The following is a 22141-nucleotide window of genomic DNA, read 5'->3' as shown; positions in this document are numbered from 1 at the left end:
ATTAGGCTGCTCCTTGTTTCACTCCACCATAACCTATGAACTCTATGTCTAACACAGCCGGCTGGAATGGCTTCAAGCTGTATTCAACTTCTTGTGAATAAAATGTCATCATATTTTGACCATTCTTTATCGTAGAATACTTAATTCTCCTCCTCGGCGGGCATTAAGTGGGTGCACGGAGGTCCCAGAGGACCGCACGCCCCTGGGAACTAATCAGTAATCAGTCCCCATGCAGGACTTCAGTAGTGCCTTTAGTCAGGAAGCCCTCCGTGGGCACCAGGGGGCGCACCGGCTGCGTGCACACACTTCATAAAAAATGACTAACAAAACTGTGGTGGTTGTAGTTGGTGTCCCTGCTCTCCCATTGAGACGTGTATAATCTGACTACAGGACCACTACTGGTGGACATGGGGTATTGCATGAAGCGAATAATTTTGATATATTTGTTTAAACATGAATCTATAGTCTTCCGGGGGTCCCTGGCAAAACCCTTTCCCTAACCCTAACCCTAACCCAAAGTATGAGAAACACTAGTCTTGTTCACCAGAGTAGGGACCATATAGACTGTAAAAAATATGGACAAAGCGTTCCCCGGGTCTAACATGAACGTAAAATGAAGCCTGTCAGTCCTTGAATTGTAAGTCGCCATCTTTCTAGATTCGTTTGGGCCCAGCTGGCCCATTGGCTGGCCCAGACAACGAGGCGGGACTCCCCCCCTTCTTCTTAGTTGGTTTTTATTTTGACTCGAGTGGATGGGGAATTCCGATCATAGACTGTAACGGTAGCCACGCCCCTCAGAACATGCGCGACTTTATGGTAATTTTTTTTATAAATGGGACCATAATTTTCCAAAAAGAATATTATGACATTAGAAATGAGACTTTAAACTAGTGACTGGAAGCAGAAAGTATTCATGACCATGTTTATTAAGGTAATACAGTCTAGGTGAAGTTGGGCCCAAATACATGGACTTCTATGGGGCTATGGGTTTTTTTGGGCCCAATGACAGCGCCACAACAGGCCATTATATGAACTTTCAGGAAATCCCGATTTCCTTGTGGCTTCACAAAATATCTGTCTGACTGCCCCCCTGGTAGGTACACATGTTAACTTCTACACAAGTAAAAGTTTTACTGTAAATAAAAGGTAAAATTTTGGTCTAGGTCCACACTGAGCATCCCTGGGAATTACTCTTAGCCATATAAAACCCAAGCATTGAACTAAGTCCTATAATAGACCTCGGGGTGAAAGGCAATTGCTTTTCGGTACCGTCCCATCCTTGTCGCTTGCTGTCATTCCCAGCGTTGGACCATTAGCCGCACATATATAAACCCACAATGTCATCTGGCAGGGCTGACTTTAACTTTGCCCAACTTTCTGCTGTGGCTGTTTAGTGGGAAGGGAAGGGGTTGGCTGGCCATTTCTACTCCCAGGTAGCAAAGCCTAGCTGCCTGGCCCACTTACTGCTGTCACATTGTTTTTCCCTAGCCCAGTGTGTGTGTGTGTGTGTGTGTGTGTGTGTGTGTGTGTGTGTTTGTGTATACTGTAAGTAAATGTTTTGAGCATCCTTTAGTATTTGTGTGTTTCGGAAGCTTAAGTTATGACTTTCACTGCACTATACTGTAGGCTACATTTGAAAGACAAATATTGTCTCTCTAGGAAGGAGGTACCCGTGGGACCAAAACACATTGAATTAATCACTCAAGCCCTATTTCCAAAATGTTGAAAGCAAACAAACTATATGAGCTCAATTTCAGATTAGGTTAATGTATTTCTTTGAGATGTTCTGGGGGTGTGGGTAGGGGTGCAGTAGTCCACTCCACTCCAGCTCGGTCTCTCCCTTACCTCCCTATACTCTATATACTGCCTGCACCCAGGAGGCTTTTCCCAGGAGCAGCACGGCTAATAAAGTGGGCCAGGTCTGCGGCTAAAAGCACAATTGTTATATTTTTTTTTATCAGAAAAGCAATTTTCGGGAGCTGCCCACAGGTATAGGGTCCCAGTGCCGCAGACTATGGAGCCGTGACAAGGAGTCCCCCCCCCCCCCCCCCCCCCCACACGACATAAAACCTCCGCTGAGCAGCCAAGTGTGTGTGTGTGTGTGTGTGTGTGTGTGTGTGTGTGTGTGTGTGTGTGTGCATGTGTGTGTGTGTGTGTGCAAGCGACCCACTCGCGGCTACGCCTGGCTCACAACAAGACGCAAGGACAAGGATGGAAAACAAATGATGGAAGGACAGAGAGTTAGACAGAGGGAGAGGGAGAGAGAGAGAGAGAGAGAGAGAGAGAGAGAGAGAGAGAGGGGGGGGGGGGATTGAGGGAATATAGGGGTAGCAGAGAGGTGAAGGCGACATGGCGGGAGTGATGACAGAGATGCGAAGATTGATGGATGCCGGAAATACCAGAGACATGAGAGAGAGAGAGAGAGAGAGAGAGAGAGAGAGAGAGAGAGAGAGAGAGATGGATACACGTACAACCTCTCTCTCTGCTCTAGCTAGCAGCGCTGGCAGCCTCCATTGACGCCTGTTATCGTGGTTATTAATTCGTTCCCATTATTCTGGCATGTTGACAGCTAGGGGGAGACCGCGTAGACTTTAGCACCACCATGCTAACCCCCGCCCGCCACGGGGCCGTGGCAGAGAAACACAATAACATCAATACTGAAGACGACACTGTCACATTTAAACATTCCAGGAGGAGATTCGTCACTTTGCGTCCTCCGTCCTCACCTCTCGGAGCGTTTCTGAAGGGGTATCGAGAGAGAGAGAGGGGAGCGTATAGAGGAAGACAAATCACAGGAGAGGCGTGTGCAGAAATGGCCGTACATGTACGGAGGAACGGAGGGTATACTATATAGACTGACAGGCTTGTACGAGCCGAGAGGCAGGGGATGAAGGGAGATATGGCAGAGACGGAGAGAGACAGAGAGAGAGAGAGAGAGAGAGAGAGAGAGAGAGAGAGAGAGAGAGAGAGAGGAAGCGACTGAGCGAAAGACAGAAAGCAGAGCGCCGTGGAGTTGTTGCTCCCTCAGGGGCTGTTATGTTCACTACTCGTCTGGGCCTGTCAGGCCTTCCCCTCTCTCTCTCTCTCTCTCTCTCTCTCTCTCTCTGTCTCTTTCTTCTCTCTCTGTCTCTCTGTCTCCAGACCTCGTCCTCGTCGAGTGACAATGATGGGACCTGTTTTGTTATTATTAGCCCGTCCCCCGTCACTCAGTGACAGTGTGTCCCTCTGAGGAACTGCCGTTTTTTTTGTTAAGGCAGAGACATGTCACACGCGCACACAATCACACACACGTATACACGCAAGCAGTCACGACGCACACACCATATCGTTTCCGTCGGGGCAGACACCTCTTAACTCCATATTTTAACTTTGTCTGTTTTTTTCCGTAAATTAGCGGCCTATACTCGATCATAGCAACATCGTCACACGAAAAGTATCAAAAGCGCTAGTCGACTGCGAGCTCGGAACGCAGTGCGAAGCGTCGCGTTTCAGCAATTAAAAAAAAGAGTTAACGCTCGTCTCTTTTCCTTTCTCTAATAACGAGCTAAAACATGGTCTGCAAACCGAAAACCATTAAATATACGTTACGTTATCTGTGTTGTTAGATCAATCGTCTTTGTGGCATACGCATTTTTTCCGCCTATCCCCTCACACCCCCCAAACCGCCCCAGGTTTCTCTGCCTTCTCCATTGCTCCTTGTCTAACGTTTTAAGAACGCGGCAGGGAGAAAAGCGCTAGTCGACTGAATCTTAAACACCACGGGTCTTAGGTTGGGATGTTTTGGCTGCCTCCACCGCTTCATACCAGACTGCGGCGGCTGGAGACGAAATACTTGTGATGTGTTTTCCCGTGTTGACAGCTCTCGCAGGGGGACTCCGGAGTCCTCACTCGGCAGCTTTTTATACAGTATTATAATGTCTGGGAGTTCAAGTCTGTTCTAGGCAAGAGAGGAGATGGCGACAGGCAGCACGGTTACCTCGGGTGTGTTCAGGGACGTGCAGAAAGGGTTAGAGAGGCATGGGGGCTGAAAAAAGGGCACTTTTGGCCAAGAATAGTGAAAATAGCAGATCTACAAGCTCATATAACAGCTATTTTCGGGGCGCAACCCAGCACTCCTTATAGCTATCGCGGAGATGCGGTGTGTACGACATGGATTTCTAAACAATTCTGAAGCTTATTAGGATTATAAAGATTTGTTAAGTGGCAAATGATGTGACAATGGATCAGGCGATTTCATGGAGTAACGCAAAGGTTATGTAACGAGTAGTACGTGTAACTTTCTCCAGGGAGTAATCAAGTAATGTACGGCCTTATGTTTTTCAAAAGTAATGTGTAATGTGTTACTTTTTTGAGTAACGGACCACAACTCCGGTCATAGGGACCTACATTACCCCCAATCCAATGCCGGGCATTAATTGGGTCCCATTTTTATAGTCTTTGGTATGAAGACGGCCGGGAAATGAAACCTCAACCTCCCAATCTTAGGGCAAACACTCTTAACCACAAGGCCACTTTGTTAAATACCGCTGCCTGACTTCTCTGGTGCGAGATATCCTCTTCAACAGCATTTATCAAAGGAGTGGGTTGCACTCAAAGTGGCAAAGAGTGAGTTGACTTTTTTTCTTTCATCATTCTTTACAAGCGATTCCATCCGTTAACCACTTGATGAACCCTCTAGCAGGCCCATTCTGGGGATGGACATTCTGTGATCATTTGTACTGTGAGTACATCCGTCGTACAGAACATTTTCTCAAGCGATACAAGGCTGCAACAAAGCAATGTAGAAGAAAGGAGGAGAGACAGGTGTTCCCTTTTCCTTTTGGGAGAAGAACAAAGGCATACTGTGCACCTCGCAAGATGTGTGTGTGTGCGCACACGCGCGTGTGTGCGTTCGTGCGTGCGTTAATCAGACAGTGGAATTGCTGTAGGTGCAGATTCCTCTGAAAATAAAACCAACAAAAAGAAAACAATGATACAATTCATACAGAAGTATACAATTCTAGCTTTGTTTGGACGTGCCCCGCAACAGCAGTGCTTTCAGCAAGCAACACATGCACAAGACAAACTCAATAAAGAAGATAATTGTATACATTTTGACAACTAGTTTTTATTTTATTTGTATTTGTTTTGCTGTGGTTAATTGGTTGGGAATGAGTTCTGCTGCACTCCCATTCAAAAGAGGCGAAAGATGTCTCTATATTGGTGACAGGACAGATAATTATGTGGCCAGTTACAATTTACAAAATAAAAACACCTGCCATCAGCTATATCCTTAAAATGTAAAAAGTCCAACAGCAGTCCCAACAGCAATATAATAGTTCTTAGTATCATTTAATTTGTCAGTATATTTTTGTAGGTCTTATTGCTGCCGTTGAAACCACCATCATCCCGTTAACAAACCAACAAATCCATCTCTCTCTGAGCCCGGTCTGCCAAATGATTCCACAAAGGCTGCTATCATGGCACTTCTGCGTGTGCCATAATTTATAAAAAACAAAACAAAACACTTTGTAATGATTTCAGACAACACTTGTTTGCAACGTTTGCGTCGATGACCTTCGTGAACCTGACGGTTGAACTCAGCGGCCTGCTGTGGCTTCCATAAATCACCCATGGCTAGCTGCTGTATATAAGGCATTTTGACCTGACAGTTTTCTGAAAAAGCTATGTTTCTATGTCAGTCGTTCAAAAATAGCAGACCTACAAGCTCGTAGCGCGCCACTCGGTGGTGCGCTATGAGCTTGTAGATCTGCTATTTTTCAATAGCTAAAGCATAGCATAATGCTAAAATGCACCAAAAGGGGTTCCCGACCGAAATGGGATAAGGCACGGCATCACCTCGCCAAGCCGTTCTATACAGCTCTGCATTATACATGGACGCTTATATATTTCCCACGGCTCCGCTAAAAGCCACTTGTCCTTGCCGGGGGGGGGGGGGGGGGGGGGGGGGGGGGGTTGACGCATAGGAGAGACCCTGGCTGTTCTCGACACATGTGGCTAGGGGAGAGGTTGCGTAACAGGATGTCTGCACTACCCCCCCCCCCCCTCCCCTCCCCTCCCCGGCCGCACGCCACCCCCAAACCCTCCTAGGGCGTGTATCTATCTCCACCTCTATTTCTGTTACCCCCCCATCTCTCTCTTTCTCTCTGTGCCATCGCCCACCGTCTCTCTCTCTCTCTCTCTGCCCTCCTGATGTGAAGCAGGTAGTATGAGGTGACGAAGGAAAAAAACCCTCCCCCGCCGCCCCATCTCTGAGGGATTTTCTCTGTAACGTCTCTCTCTCTCTCTCTCTCTCTCTCTCTCCCTCTCTCTCTCCCTCTCCCCCTCTCCCTCTCCCTCTCCCTCTCCCTCTCCCCCCCCCCCACTGTGGTTCTTTCCTTCAGTGGAAATGGGTCACCTTTCTCATGTCAGGAGATTGGCTGCGGGGGGAAGTACAGTATAACCTCTACGTGTGTTTGCGTGCATGCGTGTGAGAGATGTGCCCTTTGTTTTAACTGTCTTGTTGTCATTCAAAAATGTATCCACGACAAGAAGGTAAACCCCAGAAAGATGAGGACCAGGTTCCTTTTCAAAGCTAAAAATGTGTGTGCGTGTTTGTTTATGTGTGTGTGTGTGTGTGTGTGTGTGTGTGTGTGTGTGTGTGTGTGTGTATGTGTGTGTGCGTGTGTGCGTGTGTGTGTGTGTGTGCGTGTGCACACGTGCGTGCATGCATGAGTGATTCTTCTGGCAGCATAATACATTAGGGGCCAGACCTATAAACGCCAATGTTTCTGAATCACAGTCGGTCACAGAGTCAGAAATGACTAATGAAGTTGCAACACGGTTGACCTAATAAAGGATTGCAGATCAATTATTGGAATTGTTCTCATTCTACTGCTCTGCCACCAAAATGTGGAACTAGAAATGCACTCTCTCGGGATGCCGACTTGCGGCCTTGCACACAAGTACTATACTTGTGCACAAGCAGAGCGTGCCATGAGGTGCGCTCACCACTGGCATCACCGCTTCATCGTCCCTATAGAGCTCTCTGCTGTCTGTCTGGGTACGACTGCTGCTCTGAGTCCTAGAGCTCTCTGCTGTCTGTCTGGGTACGACTGCTGCTCTGAGTCCTAGAGCTCTCTGCTGTCTGGGTACGACTGCTGCTCTGAGTCCTAGAGCTCTCTGCTGTCTGGGTACGACTGCTGCTCTGAGTCCTAGAGCTCTCTGCTGTCTGGGTACGACTGCTGCTCTGAGTCCTAGAGCTCTCTGCTGTCTGGGTACGACTGCTGCTCTGAGTCCTAGAGCTCTCTGCTGTCTGGGTACGACTGCTGCTCTGAGTCCTAGAGCTCTCTGCTGTCTGTCTGGGTACGACTGCTGCTCTGAGTCCTAGAGCTCTCTGCTGTCTGTCTGGGTACGACTGCTGCTCTGAGTCCCTATAGAGTCCCTATATAAGCTATACTTTGAAGTACAGTGTCCGGTAGAGTCTACTGCCTGGTACAACTGCTGGTCTAAATCTCTACTTTGAGTGCTACAATTTACAATTTAGGCATTTAGCAGACACTCTTAATCCAGAGCTACTAACTAATGTCTAATAAAACTGCTGTTCTAAATCCTTTAAACCCGTCATTGACCTTGCCGTCATTGACCAACCTTGAAACGTACGAATGGCGGTTCCTTATTGACTGAGAGAGGACACCGACACGCACGCACGCATGCACGAACACACGCGTACACACATGCACACACACACACACACACACACACACACACACACACACACACACACACACACACACATCAAAAACAGTGTATCACATATAAGACACATGCAACCTATATCTATCTAGTATCCATGCATCTTCTTCGCATGTGAGGCCGTTAGTGGGAACCTGTTACTGACACAACGTTATGGAAGCAAAGCCTTTTCTGCTGAGGAGGCACCTGTTCCAACACACACTGTGCAGTGATGTGTGATACTGTTTATGTCGCGCACAGGCAAAGATAATGGGTTTACTCGTTTTTTGTTGTTGGTGCAACGCACATGGATAGAACACCAATAGAGCAAAGCGGTATACAGTACGCCTACAGTACATACTATAGAAAAGAAAGAAAAAACCCCAAAACACTGCAGACAAACAACGTTTATAACGTATGTCTTGCACTGAATGTCATACCATGTATGTCCCATCAATGACAACAATATCAACAATATCATGTATTGTCCCAACAATGACAAAAACATAGTTTTGTAGGTTCTTGTAAAGGTAATTCTGATTTTTTTTTTTTTTTTTTTAAGATATTTTTTTGCGGCTTACGCCTTTATTGATTTTTTAAGGGATAGAAAGTAGGCTGACAGGAAACGGGAGAGAGATGGGGGGATGACATGCGGTAAAGGCCGTGTCGGGTCCGGGAGTCGAACCCGCGGCACACCGCGACTGGATCACCAGTCGGGTGCCCAGACCGTTACGCTACGGCCTGGGCCAATTCTGAGTTTTTTAACAATTCAAAAAGTGCTGCTGACTCATCCTATACACACAGGGACTCCTTTAGCGTCCAATTACATTTCTAGAATGAACGCTTTTCTATCAATTCTGCCAGTTGCTAAGGTCCCTGCCTAATTACATTATGCAGAAGCATGCAGTATTCTACAAGCTGTCTTTCATTGTTACTTTTATCCAATTTTGTGGGCTACAGAATCTTATTATTTGGGATTGATTCAATATACTGTAGCATTTGGATCGACTAAAGAAAAGTGTTTCCACTCAAAGTCACCGAATTGAGGTGCCAACTTCTTATCTCGCACGCAGTCTCTGCCCTTCCCTGTCTCTCATGTCTACTCTACACTGTCCTGTCTGAATACAAATATGAAAGTGCCAAACAAGCTCTTGGGGGGATCATGGCACAGGGCCAGCTGCCCACCACTGCAGGGTTTAGGGCTTCCACTCCACATTGTGCATCGGGTCATAACCTTTTTGACATGAAGTTTACCATATCGACATTTAATTAGGACACTACATCAAAATTAAATGTTTCTATGTCCAGTTTTTCCGTTTTCCACTTTCTCTCACGAACACTCTGTAGTACCTCTGCGTACCCCTAGGGGTACACGTATACCCCCATTTGAGAGAGAGAGAGAGAGAGAGAGAGAGAGAGAGAGAGAGAGAGAGAGAGAGAGAGAGAGAGAGAGAGAACCACTGGATTAAGGCAGTGATTCTCAAAGTGGGGTCCGGGGATCCTTGAGGGAGTTCCATGGGGTCCCACATTCCACCAAATGGACCATTATAGGACTATAACTCAGAGAGTGTATACAAATGGACACTGACGGGTCCATTTGGTTCCATTTGTACAATCTCTGAGTTAAGTTAACATTGATTTCACAATATAAATTGGGGTCCCAGAGATAGAAATGCCATTAAATGGGGGTCCGTAGCTTAATGCAGGTCAAACTGTATAGGTCCTTGAAATTAAACGTTGTTGAGAATCACCGTAAACATCTTCTCTTATGGGGGTCCCTGGCATATATTTTCAAATGGGGGTCTGTGTTCCGACTATTAGACAAATGTCCAAATGTCGATTTGGGGCTACTGGACATGAAAACCTTTGAGAAGCCACTGGTCTCAGCCGTTCTGCAATAACAGAAGCGTTATTAGCTTACCGAAGTGTAGAGGTAGCCCTCGCTGTTCATAGCCACGTAGAGCCCCCAATAACAGAACCGTTATTAGCTTACCGAAGTGTAGAGGTAGCCCTCGCTGTTCATAGCCACGTAGAGCCCCCAATAACAGAACCGTTATTAGCTTACCGAAGTGTAGAGGTAGCCCTCGCTGTTCATAGCCACGTAGAGCCCCCAATAACAGAACCGTTATTAGCTTACCGAAGTGTAGAGGTAGCCCTCACTGTTCATATAACAGAAGCGTTATTAGCTTACCGAAGTGTAGAGGTAGCCCTCGCTGTTCATAGCCACGTAGAGCCCCGTCTTCACGCTCTGGATGGCCACTATCCGGAGACCCACAGGAATCAAGTTGAACTGCACTGCAAAAACACAGGGAACGGGACAGAGGGATGGAGGGAGGGGGAGAGGGGGGGGGGTGTTGTTAAAGCAGTCATTCTCTCATTCCATGAACACAGTTCACATTGATTCCGTGTCGCATAAAAAGACACTTGCTTTCCATCCGTCTCTCCTATATTTCATGCCTGCATCCCGATTGTGTAGTATATCTGTCAAAGACAGGGATAGAAAAGGATTTGTGTGAGAGAGAGAGAGAGAGAGAGAGAGAGAGAGAGAGAGAGAGAGAGAGAGAGAGAGAGAGAGAGAGCGCAATAATTAAGGGAATGGACATTTAAGGAGGAGAATGAATTTGTTTCTGCCACACCTGAGGTCAAACAAATACTGTTAGTGACAATATGAATACCCCATTGGAGGAAGAAAGAGAGAGAGAGAGAGAGAGAGAGAGAGATGGGGCGTGCACTGCTACAGTTTCCCATGCAGCCTATACCTCAATTAAATGGACCCATTTCCCTGCACAGTAAACCCCACTTTGTAATGCAGTTTGCCCAATATCCTTGGATGCTCTGTCTGCATAGTTCTGAGCTCCACCCCTGCACGTGTATGTGTGTGTGTGTGTGTGTGTGTGCACGTGCATGCGTGAGTTGTGTTTGACTGGCTTGCACACATGTTGCTATACCTTTTATCTCTGAATGTGTGCATGGGCACTGTAGCCGCCAAGTCAGTTCTGCTTGCTATCGCTACTCCATATATTTTTTCTCCAATATTCATTTCCAGTAGAAAGCGCTACAAAATGTTTTCTAAATCTAGTCAACCAGGCCTGGTTTCTGTGTGGAGTTTGCATGTTCTCCCCGTGTCCCCTAGGGTAGGTACCCTCACAAAAACATGCAGTAATCCTGGTCTCTAAACTGCCTCCCCCTGGCCAGCCGGGGCGCCTGATGGAGGGGAAAGGAACTGGTTGGAATAACGTGTTCCTTCCACGCGCTACGTCCAACCAGGGAAACTCCCCCCTGTCAGGTGTAAAGGAGCAACTTGGACACTCAAGCATGAAGGAGGCATGAGTTAAGTCCGTTGCTCTCCCCAGGTTGGTGGAGGGTGTGTAGAGCCCAGGATCACATTAGATGATTGACACAGGGGTGAAAAATGGGTTACAAAATCGTGGGATATTTTTTTTTAAATTAAACCAGGCCTGCAGTATAGGCTTTCCACTGGATAAATGTGCATGACTATTTAAATAAACTAGAAATACGAGGAAATGACAGAGGGAGAAACAGTATCCAACTAGAAAAAGTGCCCTTCCGGGCACAGGTCTCCACCAGGTTATCCACAGATCCGTGCAGTTAGAGGTAAAAACACTTTTCGGCCAGTTATAGCGCCACCTTGAGGCTGAGTTGAAATTGTTCATGTGGCATTTCGTCCTGGGCCTAGTGGGAATGTGGGTGCACAATTTCACGGAAATCACGCGATGTGTTCATGATTTGCAGCATTTTGTTTGAAACTGAGCACTCCTGTGAACTTTGGAAGCCAATCTTAACCAATCAGGATGGAGTCTGATAAATGTGAAAGACCCGTTTCGTTGAATGGCTCTAGAGAGACTGTGTACCAATTTGCGTGATGTTTGGACAAAATCTGTAGGTGTACTGTGCAAAAACTTGTTTTGCACAAAGCGGCCTCCTGGTGGCGCTATAACAGGCCGTTCTGGAAAGTTTGGGGCAGAGGTTCATGGTTGGCATCCAGGGAGTGTGTGTGCAAAATATGGCATCGACCGGGTTAACGGTGGCCGAGATTAGCTGTTCACGGACACACGGACACACAAACGGACGGACACACGGACGGACGGAGTGCAAAACATACTCTCCCCACATGCCTTCGGCCTGGTGGAGACAACAATCAACTTTAACGACCGTTAAATGCAATGCACGGTCAGACTACGGTGATTAGTATTATTGCCATCACCTGGGTGGCTGAGTTGTGAAACTTTCCCGACGTTAAAGCTGTGTATGTGTTCACTGTTCAACAACACAGCCATGCAAAATAACACTGTCAGAGCTATGAGGTGACAAAAGTTTGCCCAGCATAGCAACGGTAGCTAAACTATATGGATTGACATTGGACAATCGCTTTTTTGGGGTGGGCATTTAGCAAAGGGCTAATTGTTCCTCACGCATGCTCATTATATTATAGTACCATTTTTGTCTACTCGGTATATCTCAGAGCGCGGCTGTGGACAGTTCCGAAACCGGCCTATACCAGTAACATCGATGGGGAATCCAAGTTAATAGAAAACGGCAGGCTTTCTCTAAAGCTTGGAAAGTTATAATGACTTAGTGGTCCTAAAACCACAGATGCTGTTGACTGTTGCATCTGTTTGTTTTTTGTGGGGGGTTTTTTCTCTCTTTTTTCCGATAAATTATGCCACTAAATTTGCTTACCTCGCGGTTCTCCAGCAGTTCAAAATCGTAATTTAATATTGATCTAAAACACAGCACAGGGCCTTCGGTTGCCGGGCGGGTCGTAATTCAATCATAAAACTTTAGAGACCGTGATATTATTTAGCGATAGGTTGTTTGCAAATTAAGTAGAGCTAATCTAGGCCTCCTGTGTACCGCAGAAGGAGACGGCACACTGTGACTGACTCATCATTTTGTGGCGTTGCGCGGAGAATGTGTGAATTCTCAAGACACATTTCAGAGTTTAGCACAGCGTAAGACAAGTGCTGACGTGGCTGTCTGTCAACATAAGGCCTCACTCCTCAGACGTGTTTCAGATTGACTCGGGAGACATCTGGATCTATACGGGAAAGCCAGCTTCCGATCAAGCTGTCGTCGGAGGCGTCTGAGTCTCACTAAAGTCATCAGTTCTGGATTGAAAATCATTTACGGTCAGATAGTGGGAATGGGCAAAGCGCTCCATGTTGCTATTATAGTTATGACATCCCCGGATGGATGGATGGATGCTATGGATTCATGTGGTTAAATAATCCAATTCTTCCTCCGTCGGTAGGGGCATTTAGCTGACACTTACGTATCCAGGGGCAACACGTTCATAAGTTCAGACTCTTCAGAGTTGGGCAAGACAGCTTTTTCTGTCAATGGCCCAACTTCGTGGAATGAACTCCAAAACTCTTTAAAACTGAGCTCCCTGCCATCCTTGCGTCAGTTCAAAGGAATGCTCCAGAACATTTTTCACCGTGATTGCTCCTGCTTCAATTGATCTATTTTACTGATGGTTGTTCTGTATGAAGTTCCTTTGTAATTTACCCTGATTTATAATGCTGTTTGATGTATTGTTTTTTGACTGTATTTTGTGCATTGTAAATCTCGGCTACATTGAAAATGAGGGCTTAATTGATAAACGTCACAAAGCAACCAACGTTACAAGACGAAATTCAATGTACTACGAAACTGTTCCTGTGAGTGATGTTGAGGGCCAGAGTGTTAACATTATATAGAGGATGCTTTCATCAAGACCTTATAGAAGTGAGCGGAATCAAATGGAATCTAAAAACGGTGTTTGTGTGCGTGCGACAGACAGTGCTACATACTACATGAGGGGAATATCAAGAAACGTTATGTATGTCATTTTGCTCCGCCATCTGCCGTCTGGGCGCCCCGTTGCACAAACGCAACGTACACTGCTGCACCGTGGCAGAGGCTTCACGGAGAGGATACAGGTGGAGAAAAAGTATACCGCGGCTTACTGTCACCTTCATCACTCTCTCTCTCTCTCTGTATGTCTCTCTCTCTCTCTCTCTCTCTCTCGCTCTACCATCCCGCCCTGCTTCTGTTTGCTCGATCGATCCTTGAATCTCAAACAGCCGCTTTCGCAAATGAACAAGGTGTCACCGGGCGACCACGGGCCAGATGACAAATAGAAGCCGAGTGCATGCTCTGCTTTACACACACACACACACACACACACACACACACACACACACACACACACACACACACACACACACACACACACACACACACACACACACACACACACACACACACACACACACACACACACACACACACACACACACACACACACACCACAGAGTATTCCTCCCATGCCTCTCTCCTCGTCCACTTGTGTTTTTTCCTTCTCCTTCTCCCCTCGCTCCTCTATTTGCTGTGAAGAGAGTTTTTGGGGGGGAAGGTGGAGGAGTGGGGGGGTGCCACAGGAGGGGAAGACATTCATCCTCCCCCCCTCCCTCCCTCCCTCCTGCCCCCGTGGCGAAAAGGAGGCCGTGTTGTTTGTCCTCCTTTCTCACTTAATCAAAGCCTCCTTTGCTTCTTATCACACAGATTACACAACTCCACCAGCTTGGATAGTAAGAGTGACCCATTTCCTTTGTCTTCTCTCTCTCTCCGTGTCTGTCTGTCTGTCTCTCCCTCTGTCACACACACACACACACACACACACACACACACACACACACACACACACACACACACACACACACACACACACACACACACACACACACACACACACACACACACACACACACACACACACACACACACACACACACACACACACACACACACACACACACACACGTACGTTCTTTCTCTGTGCCTCTAACCCTCCATTGCAGGCCTTCCTCCTGTCTGTCTGTCTCTCTTTCTTCCTCCAGCAGACACTTGATGAGCCACAGAGGAGACCACTGGGTCAATGAAAAGTATTTCAAGACTGAGAGAGAGATGGAGGGGGCTGGAAGACAAGAGAGAGAGAGAGAGAGAGAGAGAGATGAAGGGAGACAAGCGCAATACAAAATCAATGCCATGAGTCAATTTGCGCCTCGGGATCTTTGAAACAAATAAATAAATAGAGAGAGGAACGTGTGATGAAGTTGGAGAGAGATGCAGAGAGCTGGAGGGTGGGAAGGATGAGAGAAGGATATCAGAGCACAGCACAGTGCTAAGCTGAAGAGAGGGCGTCTACACACAGACAAATCCACAATGGTTATTTAACTCTGACTGTACAGTGAAGGCCCATTTTTACATTATCTCGGAGTTAACCCGTTAAAACCGGGAAAGCATCTTTACCGTCGTTTTATATGTTAGCTATATAGCACACAGAATTTGTGGTTTCAGTGCCTCTGGAAAATAGCAGATGTACAAGCTCACAGCGCGTCACTTTGTGCCAACCTGCGAGCTTGTACATCTGCTATTTCTGAACATTTTTGAAAAATCTTTAAAGTGTTTTGGATCCTTTCGATTTCTGAGGGGCGCTAGCCCCTCCTATGTCCAGCTTTGAGGGTTTGTGTAAACACAAACATTGTCCAACTCCTAACACAAACATTGAATGCCATTGATAATGAATGGCCAACATTGCGTATAAACACAAACATTGAAGACGAAGGTGAGGACGCAAATTCTAATTGGCCGGAATGAGATGATGGGAGATAATGTGTCATTGTTTGAGCATCCCATAACGATTGTGCCATGGGGGTTATACCGTTGTATGTTGCCGAGTACTTTATAGGAGAGATTGACCGGAATGCGATGATGCATGATGATGTATGATGATAAGAGCGCCCCTCACTTCACGCGGGTGTGATTTTCTTTCTTCTTTTTTTTTTACCACAAATCTTCTCTTCTGGGGGTCTCTAGCAAGGCCAAATACATATCATTTTACTGTGCGCCTGCAGCTCGCCAAGTCTGTGCAACCTTGTGTCCGGGAGGTATAGCAGGTACACTATTACACTATTTACACTATCACACTATCACAATGGACAATAGGCAGAGTCACAACGAGGGGGTCCTCGGGGGGGGGGGGGTCCTTCACATGAAAAAGTTTGAGAACTACTGATTTAGTGTACACACTCAGCCACATAAGGTCTTAATGGGTTAAATGACTGTGTAGCAGACCCTGGGCAGTGTGCTGCTGCAGTGCGGGTGCTTTGGCACAGTACCGTGGGAACAATGGGGAGGATTATCTGTAGCGTAGTTCCAAAGCTGAACTTCTGGACGCGGGCGGGGCCGCTGCTCGGGTCGCGCCTCCTGGGATTTGGAGTTCTAAGAGTATCTAAAAGGTGCAGCGATCGTTGGATCTGTCACTCTCCTAGAGAAGGACATTTAGCTTGTGTTTTCTTGTGAATCATCAGTCGTTTGTCCTAGTGTAGCCGAGCGTATAGCTTTGTGTCTGCACTAGTTCCTGGAGAACGGTTTGCTGTTTTTCAGTTCCCCCCCATAGTACTGTAAAGTGGTGGTAAAAGTACTCACTTATTTTTTACGGCAATCTGTGTTTTTGATCCTCCGTCCTTCTGCTTCTTTGCCAAAACAATTATTACAAATAGTTGAAAAAAAAAGTGATAAATAAAACCTCTGTGATAAATACCCCTCCCGTGGTATTAGATGGACAATATCATTCGCCAGAAAAAAGTATGGGTGTTTTCGGTGAATCTATCGTGGTAAAAATGGAGTTTGACGTTACAATCGGTTTGTAGAAGGTTGCGGGGCAGCTAAAAAACATATGTCCAATATCTAAATACTGAATCGAGCAACTTAAAAAAAACTGTCTGGGGTGTTCACATAAGCCTGAGTAGATGATAAAATGACCAAAAGTTATTTTGAGGCGGGAACCCCTTTTGGTGTTAACATTATGTTATGCTTTAGCTATTGAAAAACAGCAGATCTACAAGCTCATAGAGCGCCACCGAGTGGTGCGCTATGAGCTTGTAGATCTGCTATTTTTGAAAAATCGAAGAACGACTGACATAGAAACATAGCTTTTTCAGAAAACTGTCAGGATGTAGAAGTACAGTCCTTGAGTAAATGTCATTTTTACACCACTGGTCCCTGTTGCTGCCGACCTCCACTGACCCAGCAGCGTAGTGTCACTGGGAGTGTACGGAGGTCTTCACACCATCTTGTCCAGACAGGGCTGGACAAGATGAAACATAGCTTCATCATGTCAGCTCCTGACATGATTTTGGCCCAGACCTGCCCACCAGATAGCAGATATACTATACCGCCCCGCTCCAGGGGGGGCAGCACACAAACGAACAAGCCCTAATAACAACCAGCACGAACATCCATCCATGTTCTGATAGTTATACCGTAATGATCATTTTTAAGGGTAATTTTTCTTCCCTTTTTTCCCCAGTGGTGGAAAGTATCTACCGTAAGTATACATTTTCATAAGTACTGTACTTAACCCATTTAGGCCTAAGATCAGATTCCGATTTTTCAAAAATAGCAGACCTACAAGCTCGTAGTGGCGCGCTACCGAGTGACAAAGTAGTATATTGCAGTATTGATACTTTTGCTTAAAGGGGCATTCCACTCATTTTCAACATTTTACTATGTCATTAATATACCTTAGAGCTGTTAGAGCTGTATGATAATAAAAGGTCCCCCTATTCTGTGTTTCCTATAAACTGGAGGTCTGAAAAAAATCATTAACATTGTGAATCACATCTTGATGATGTCATCAAGATGTGATTCACCATGTTAATGATTTTTTTGTTAATGATTTTTCTGGGAAACATAGAATAGGGGGACTATTATTTCCACACAACACCTCTAAGGTATATTAATGACATGGTAAAATGTTGAAAATGAGTGGTATTCCCCTTTAAGTAAGAAATGTGAGTATACTTTCTCCACCACTGCAATTTTTCCTGTGCCCAGTGTTGTCCAGATCACCTCCCTGCTGAACAGGTGCTTTCATCAAGCAGCAGGTGTCCCTATACCGCATCAACAAGGACACATATATCTGTCTGTCTGTAGGAGTAAATTACAGTATATACCGCTCACTCCACACAGGTGTGATTTTCCCCCATATTCACATATAAGTAGAGGATCAGCTGCAACTAAATGTCTCTGCCTGCAGAACATACGAGTTGTGACACAAGGATTTTCACAATTTCTCAGCTGAAAATAACATCTTTGGAAAACAAAGGTGTTATTACATGTAGTTTTCAATCTATAGGATCATTTTAAGCTTGGTTTTCTTTTCATTCAGCCGTGACATGACAGAAAAGGTGAGAGCTGATTGTCTCTGTCGTTTTTACATTTATAGATGAGCACTCTAAATTACCCATTTTTTACATCAAATATGTAGGCCTGCTGTAGTTTCTATAATATAATGAATTATTTGGTCCCCACTCCTTGGGTATTTTTGCCCTTTATTAAGAGCAGTGAGTGCTACGCGTACAGCGCTCGGGGAGCAGTTAGGGGTTACAGAAAGTGGCCTGCCTGGGGGACCCATGTGTCTTTTGGTTTGGCTTCAATGGGTCAAAGGGCCAAAACAAACCAATTATTTTAATGATGTTTAGGACACAAGAAACACTTTCCAGATCAGGAGAAAATCTACTTTGTTATCGACCTTTCTTTATCCCACAACACACAAGGATTCCGGAAGAGTTTCTCTGTTCATTTGCCATTAGCACTGCAACATATTTAAGATTAGAATAAGTGAATATTAATAGTGAAATGAATGGACAATGGACAACTGGCGGCCCTCAGGTTAATATCGAAATACTGATATATTATTGATTTCAGCTGTTACAATTCCAAACATGCAAGTAGCAAGTAGTAGTAGTATAGCTTACTGACTAGTGTTAAAATGTTGTCTTTTTTATGTCCAATGTATTTGACTACAGTGACTACAGTGTGTTGAGTAGAACAAGGCTGGAAATGTGAACTCTGGAGCTCTCTGCGGCCTCTCTCCACTCACTCAGCTCTCCTGTAACCAGTAGTCGAAAAAGTACTCAAATGCTTTATTTAAGTAAAAGTACTGTATCAATACTGCAATATAGAAAATACTACAAGTAAAAGTGTGGAATTCGACCGACGGACTTCAAATTCACCACGCGCTCGTCGCCGATGACCCAAGGGAGTGCGGTGCCTGGCCGGCGTCGAGTCGGTCAGATAGGCAGTTGTCATTCAAGAACCGCCAATAAGAAAGGGCTCTGGCCCAAAATGAGCCAATGATGCCAAGCAATCGATTAACATGGCAACCACAGCTCGATTTGGCAAACTCCCCGCACGCCTGCCATTTGATTAGTTAGTCAGTCTACTTTGCACAGTCAGTTTGCACTCTTCAGACATTCTCCACACATTCTCCCCGTGCAGACGTTTACCACTGCACAAGGACTTTACAGAACCGCCCAATCCCTCCGATATGCCCACATAATGGGCATGCCCATCTATGGCCATATACTGGTAACATCAGTGATAAAAGGACACCACAGGTTGACAGACAGACATGTCCGCAGACATAATGGTTACAACTAGAGATGTCCCGATACTGTATCTGTATCGGGAAAAGAATCGGATCGGCCCTTATTTGTCATATCGGGTTATATCGGTGTCGGTGAAAATGCCAGTCTAACCACAGATCCGACACAGGGGTAAGGGGTTGACACATGGCAGGTAAATAAAATGTTGGGGCATGTGGAATTTGCTTTGGAGTTGCCCAAACTGCAAGTGCATTTGAGTGAGGAGTCTGCTATAAACACAACACAAGATATATATATAGCTATAGATAGCTACAGTATAAAGACAACATGAAATCACGACATTGGTATCGGTATTTGGTATAAAAATTGAGGTATCGGGATCGGAAGCGAAAAAAGTGTATCGGGACATCCCTAGTTACAACAGCTACCCTGACGACGGGTACAGCAGGTATTGCATAACAGGGTGGGCCAATGCATTCCGTATTTGCATCGTAAATAAATAATATATTATATTACACTATACTATGTCTTGTTATTTCTAGTTTCTCCCCTTCCCAATTCCCGTGCTCCCTGTAGACATTCAGCCGTTGACATTAAACAAATAAAATCCCGCGTGCTTCCATCTTTGTCCTGTTGTACTCTTATATAGACTACCTGATTTACTCTCCGCCGGTGCCATGCATGAAAATGTGCCGGTTTACGAGCTCATGACGCGCCGTGAGCTTATAAATCGGTGCTCGCAACACATGCTGCACGGTGATCAAAGAATAAATCAGGATTTTAATCTGGCTTGGCTGAGATGCATCTCTGTATCCCAAGTGTCTTATTGTTCAAACTCACTTCCTTTCTTTCTTTCTTCCTTTCGGCGCGGGAGCCAGGAGGCGCCTGTCTCCACTTTTTGTAGTTCACAGACTAGAGCGATTTGTTTTGGGTATTATTTCACTGCACGGAGTTATAGGAAAATGTAACACACAGTGAGTTATAGAGACAGAGTGGGGTTGGGTGGGGGTGCCGCCGAGCTGAGGAATAGAGAGACACTGAAAGGGATATAAATGTTGGTGAAAGTCCTTCTCTTAGTGCAATAACACACCTTGATCTCTTTCTTTCTCACTCCCTCCCTCTGTTTATCTCTCCCTCCTGCATTCCTCTCTTGCAAGTGTGCGTTCGCCAGTGGTGGCAAAAGTACTCACATTTAAGTTAAACTAACCCATTTATAGGCCCGACGTCGAAATTTAAAATAATTCTTCTAAATTCCTCCAGTTTTCTGAAATAAATATTTTCACGTTTTTTTCAAAAACAATAGCAGACCTACAAGCTCATAGCGCGCCACTCAGTGGCGCGCTATGAGCTTGTAGATCTGCATCTGTTGTATTTCAATAGCTAAATTACAACATAATGTTAAACCCATTTTGACCTGAAAAAATGTCTTCTACATCCTGACAGTTTTCTGAAAAAGCTATGTTTCTATGTCAGTGGTTCTTCGATTTTACAAAAATAAATAATAAATAAATATTTTCACGATTAAAAAAATAATAGCTACGAGCTTGTAGGTCTGCTATTTTTCAATAGCTAAAGCATAACATAATGCTAACACCAAAAAGGGGTTAAAACACCAAAAGGGGTTCCTGCCCAAAATGGGTTTTAAGTAAAAGTATCAATAATGCAATACAGAAATACTGTAAGTCCGGAATTCAAAAGTTCAATACAAGTTCAATACAAGTTCAGTACAAAAGTTAAAGTATACTCATTATGCAGAATGCCTATTTCACATGTTTTCAAAATGTCGTCTCTGTGTGTTTTCTCTCTCAGTTGTAGAAAACAAAGGCACTCTCTCAGTGCCTTTCTTTTTATCTTTCTCAGCTCTTTTGTTTCTGCGTCTTTGATCTCCCCGATCAATGCCAGCACCTTGCTGCGTGGCCATCTATCTTCTATCACCCAGTGAAGCGCTCGGCGCGGCCCTGCGGCATTGTGGCTGTTGTTTTTACGTTAACGAATGGATCTACAACACAGAAATGTGTGAATCAATCAATATATGAATTACAAATACGCACACTCATTCATTTGTGGCTATGCATATGCATGCGACACACGCACTGACAATTGTAAACAATCCCACCTACCAAAATTCTAACTCATTCTACTCTCCTCTCCTGTGATCTATTACATAGGCTAACAACAGGAGCCAAGACTGAGGGGGGAATTAACAGTCAAATCGGACGAACGCAGAGAAGAGAAGAGGAGAGGGGAGAGGAGAGGAGTCAGCCAACACCTCTGACCTCCCACCAGAGGGGGGAGACACAGTGATTGAGTGTCCATCAGCTGCGTGCCAGCTGCTCCTCTCTAGCCAATCACAAACTCCTCCCCCTCGTGCCTGATTCACACCGCACGCTCCTTTCCTTGAACTGCTGACTCCTCTTCTCTCACTAATCACTATAGGTCATTTCTTGTATCCTCGCCCGATGTATATACTTAACGGTATAGCAGTCAATCTATAAAAGCTCACAACGTGTCGCAGGTTGTAGATCTGATATTTTCCGTGCGAGACACACCTGGCAGACAATGCAGTGTAAATCAGGCAGGGAGACCCGCATGCACCGCCAACGGCGTGCTGATTATATTGTTATAAGTAACATACCCTATCATATCATACAGAATTGGTTCACATGTTTTATTAATTACAATCATTTATTCTCCCTAGCTGCCACCCCATCCCCCACACCAGGAGTAAGGTATATATTTTCACATGGGAAGTGACCAGGAGGTGACAATTTCATCAACCTTTTTTAATTCAATGGGTGTCCTGCCTACTCTGAGGGAAAACCTGGAGACTGGCCTGTCATGCAGTCAGTGTATAATGGCTGTGCACAGGCGTCAACGCAGCACGGTCCAAGTCTATTCAGTGTTTTTCAATAATTGGGGGTTTTATCAGTACAGTCAGATGCCAGAGTTGCAATGTGTTGAGCCTTTTTTTC

The 22141-nt window shown here is 45.4% G+C and overlaps 1 protein-coding gene across 1 annotated transcript in view; it reads right to left on the bottom strand.

Moving 5' to 3' along the window:
* The window catches only part of fgf11a (fibroblast growth factor 11a), a gene marked incomplete at both ends in the record, with an annotated part of 140771 nt that overhangs the window by 21987 nt on the left and 96643 nt on the right, over nt 1–22141 (bottom strand). Inside the window, one exon of the mRNA XM_083789209.1 lies at nt 9905–10008. Within this exon, the coding sequence (XP_083645335.1) occupies nt 9905–10008 (104 nt within the window). The remainder of the gene's footprint in view (nt 1–9904; nt 10009–22141) is intronic.

This window comes from Protomyctophum parallelum (assembly GCF_964188405.1).
Source record: "Protomyctophum parallelum genome assembly, chromosome: 18".
Lineage (NCBI taxonomy): Eukaryota > Metazoa > Chordata > Actinopteri > Myctophiformes > Myctophidae > Protomyctophum > Protomyctophum parallelum.
Note: the sequence above shows the minus strand (reverse complement) of the source record. Positions and strands in the feature narration are given on the sequence as shown.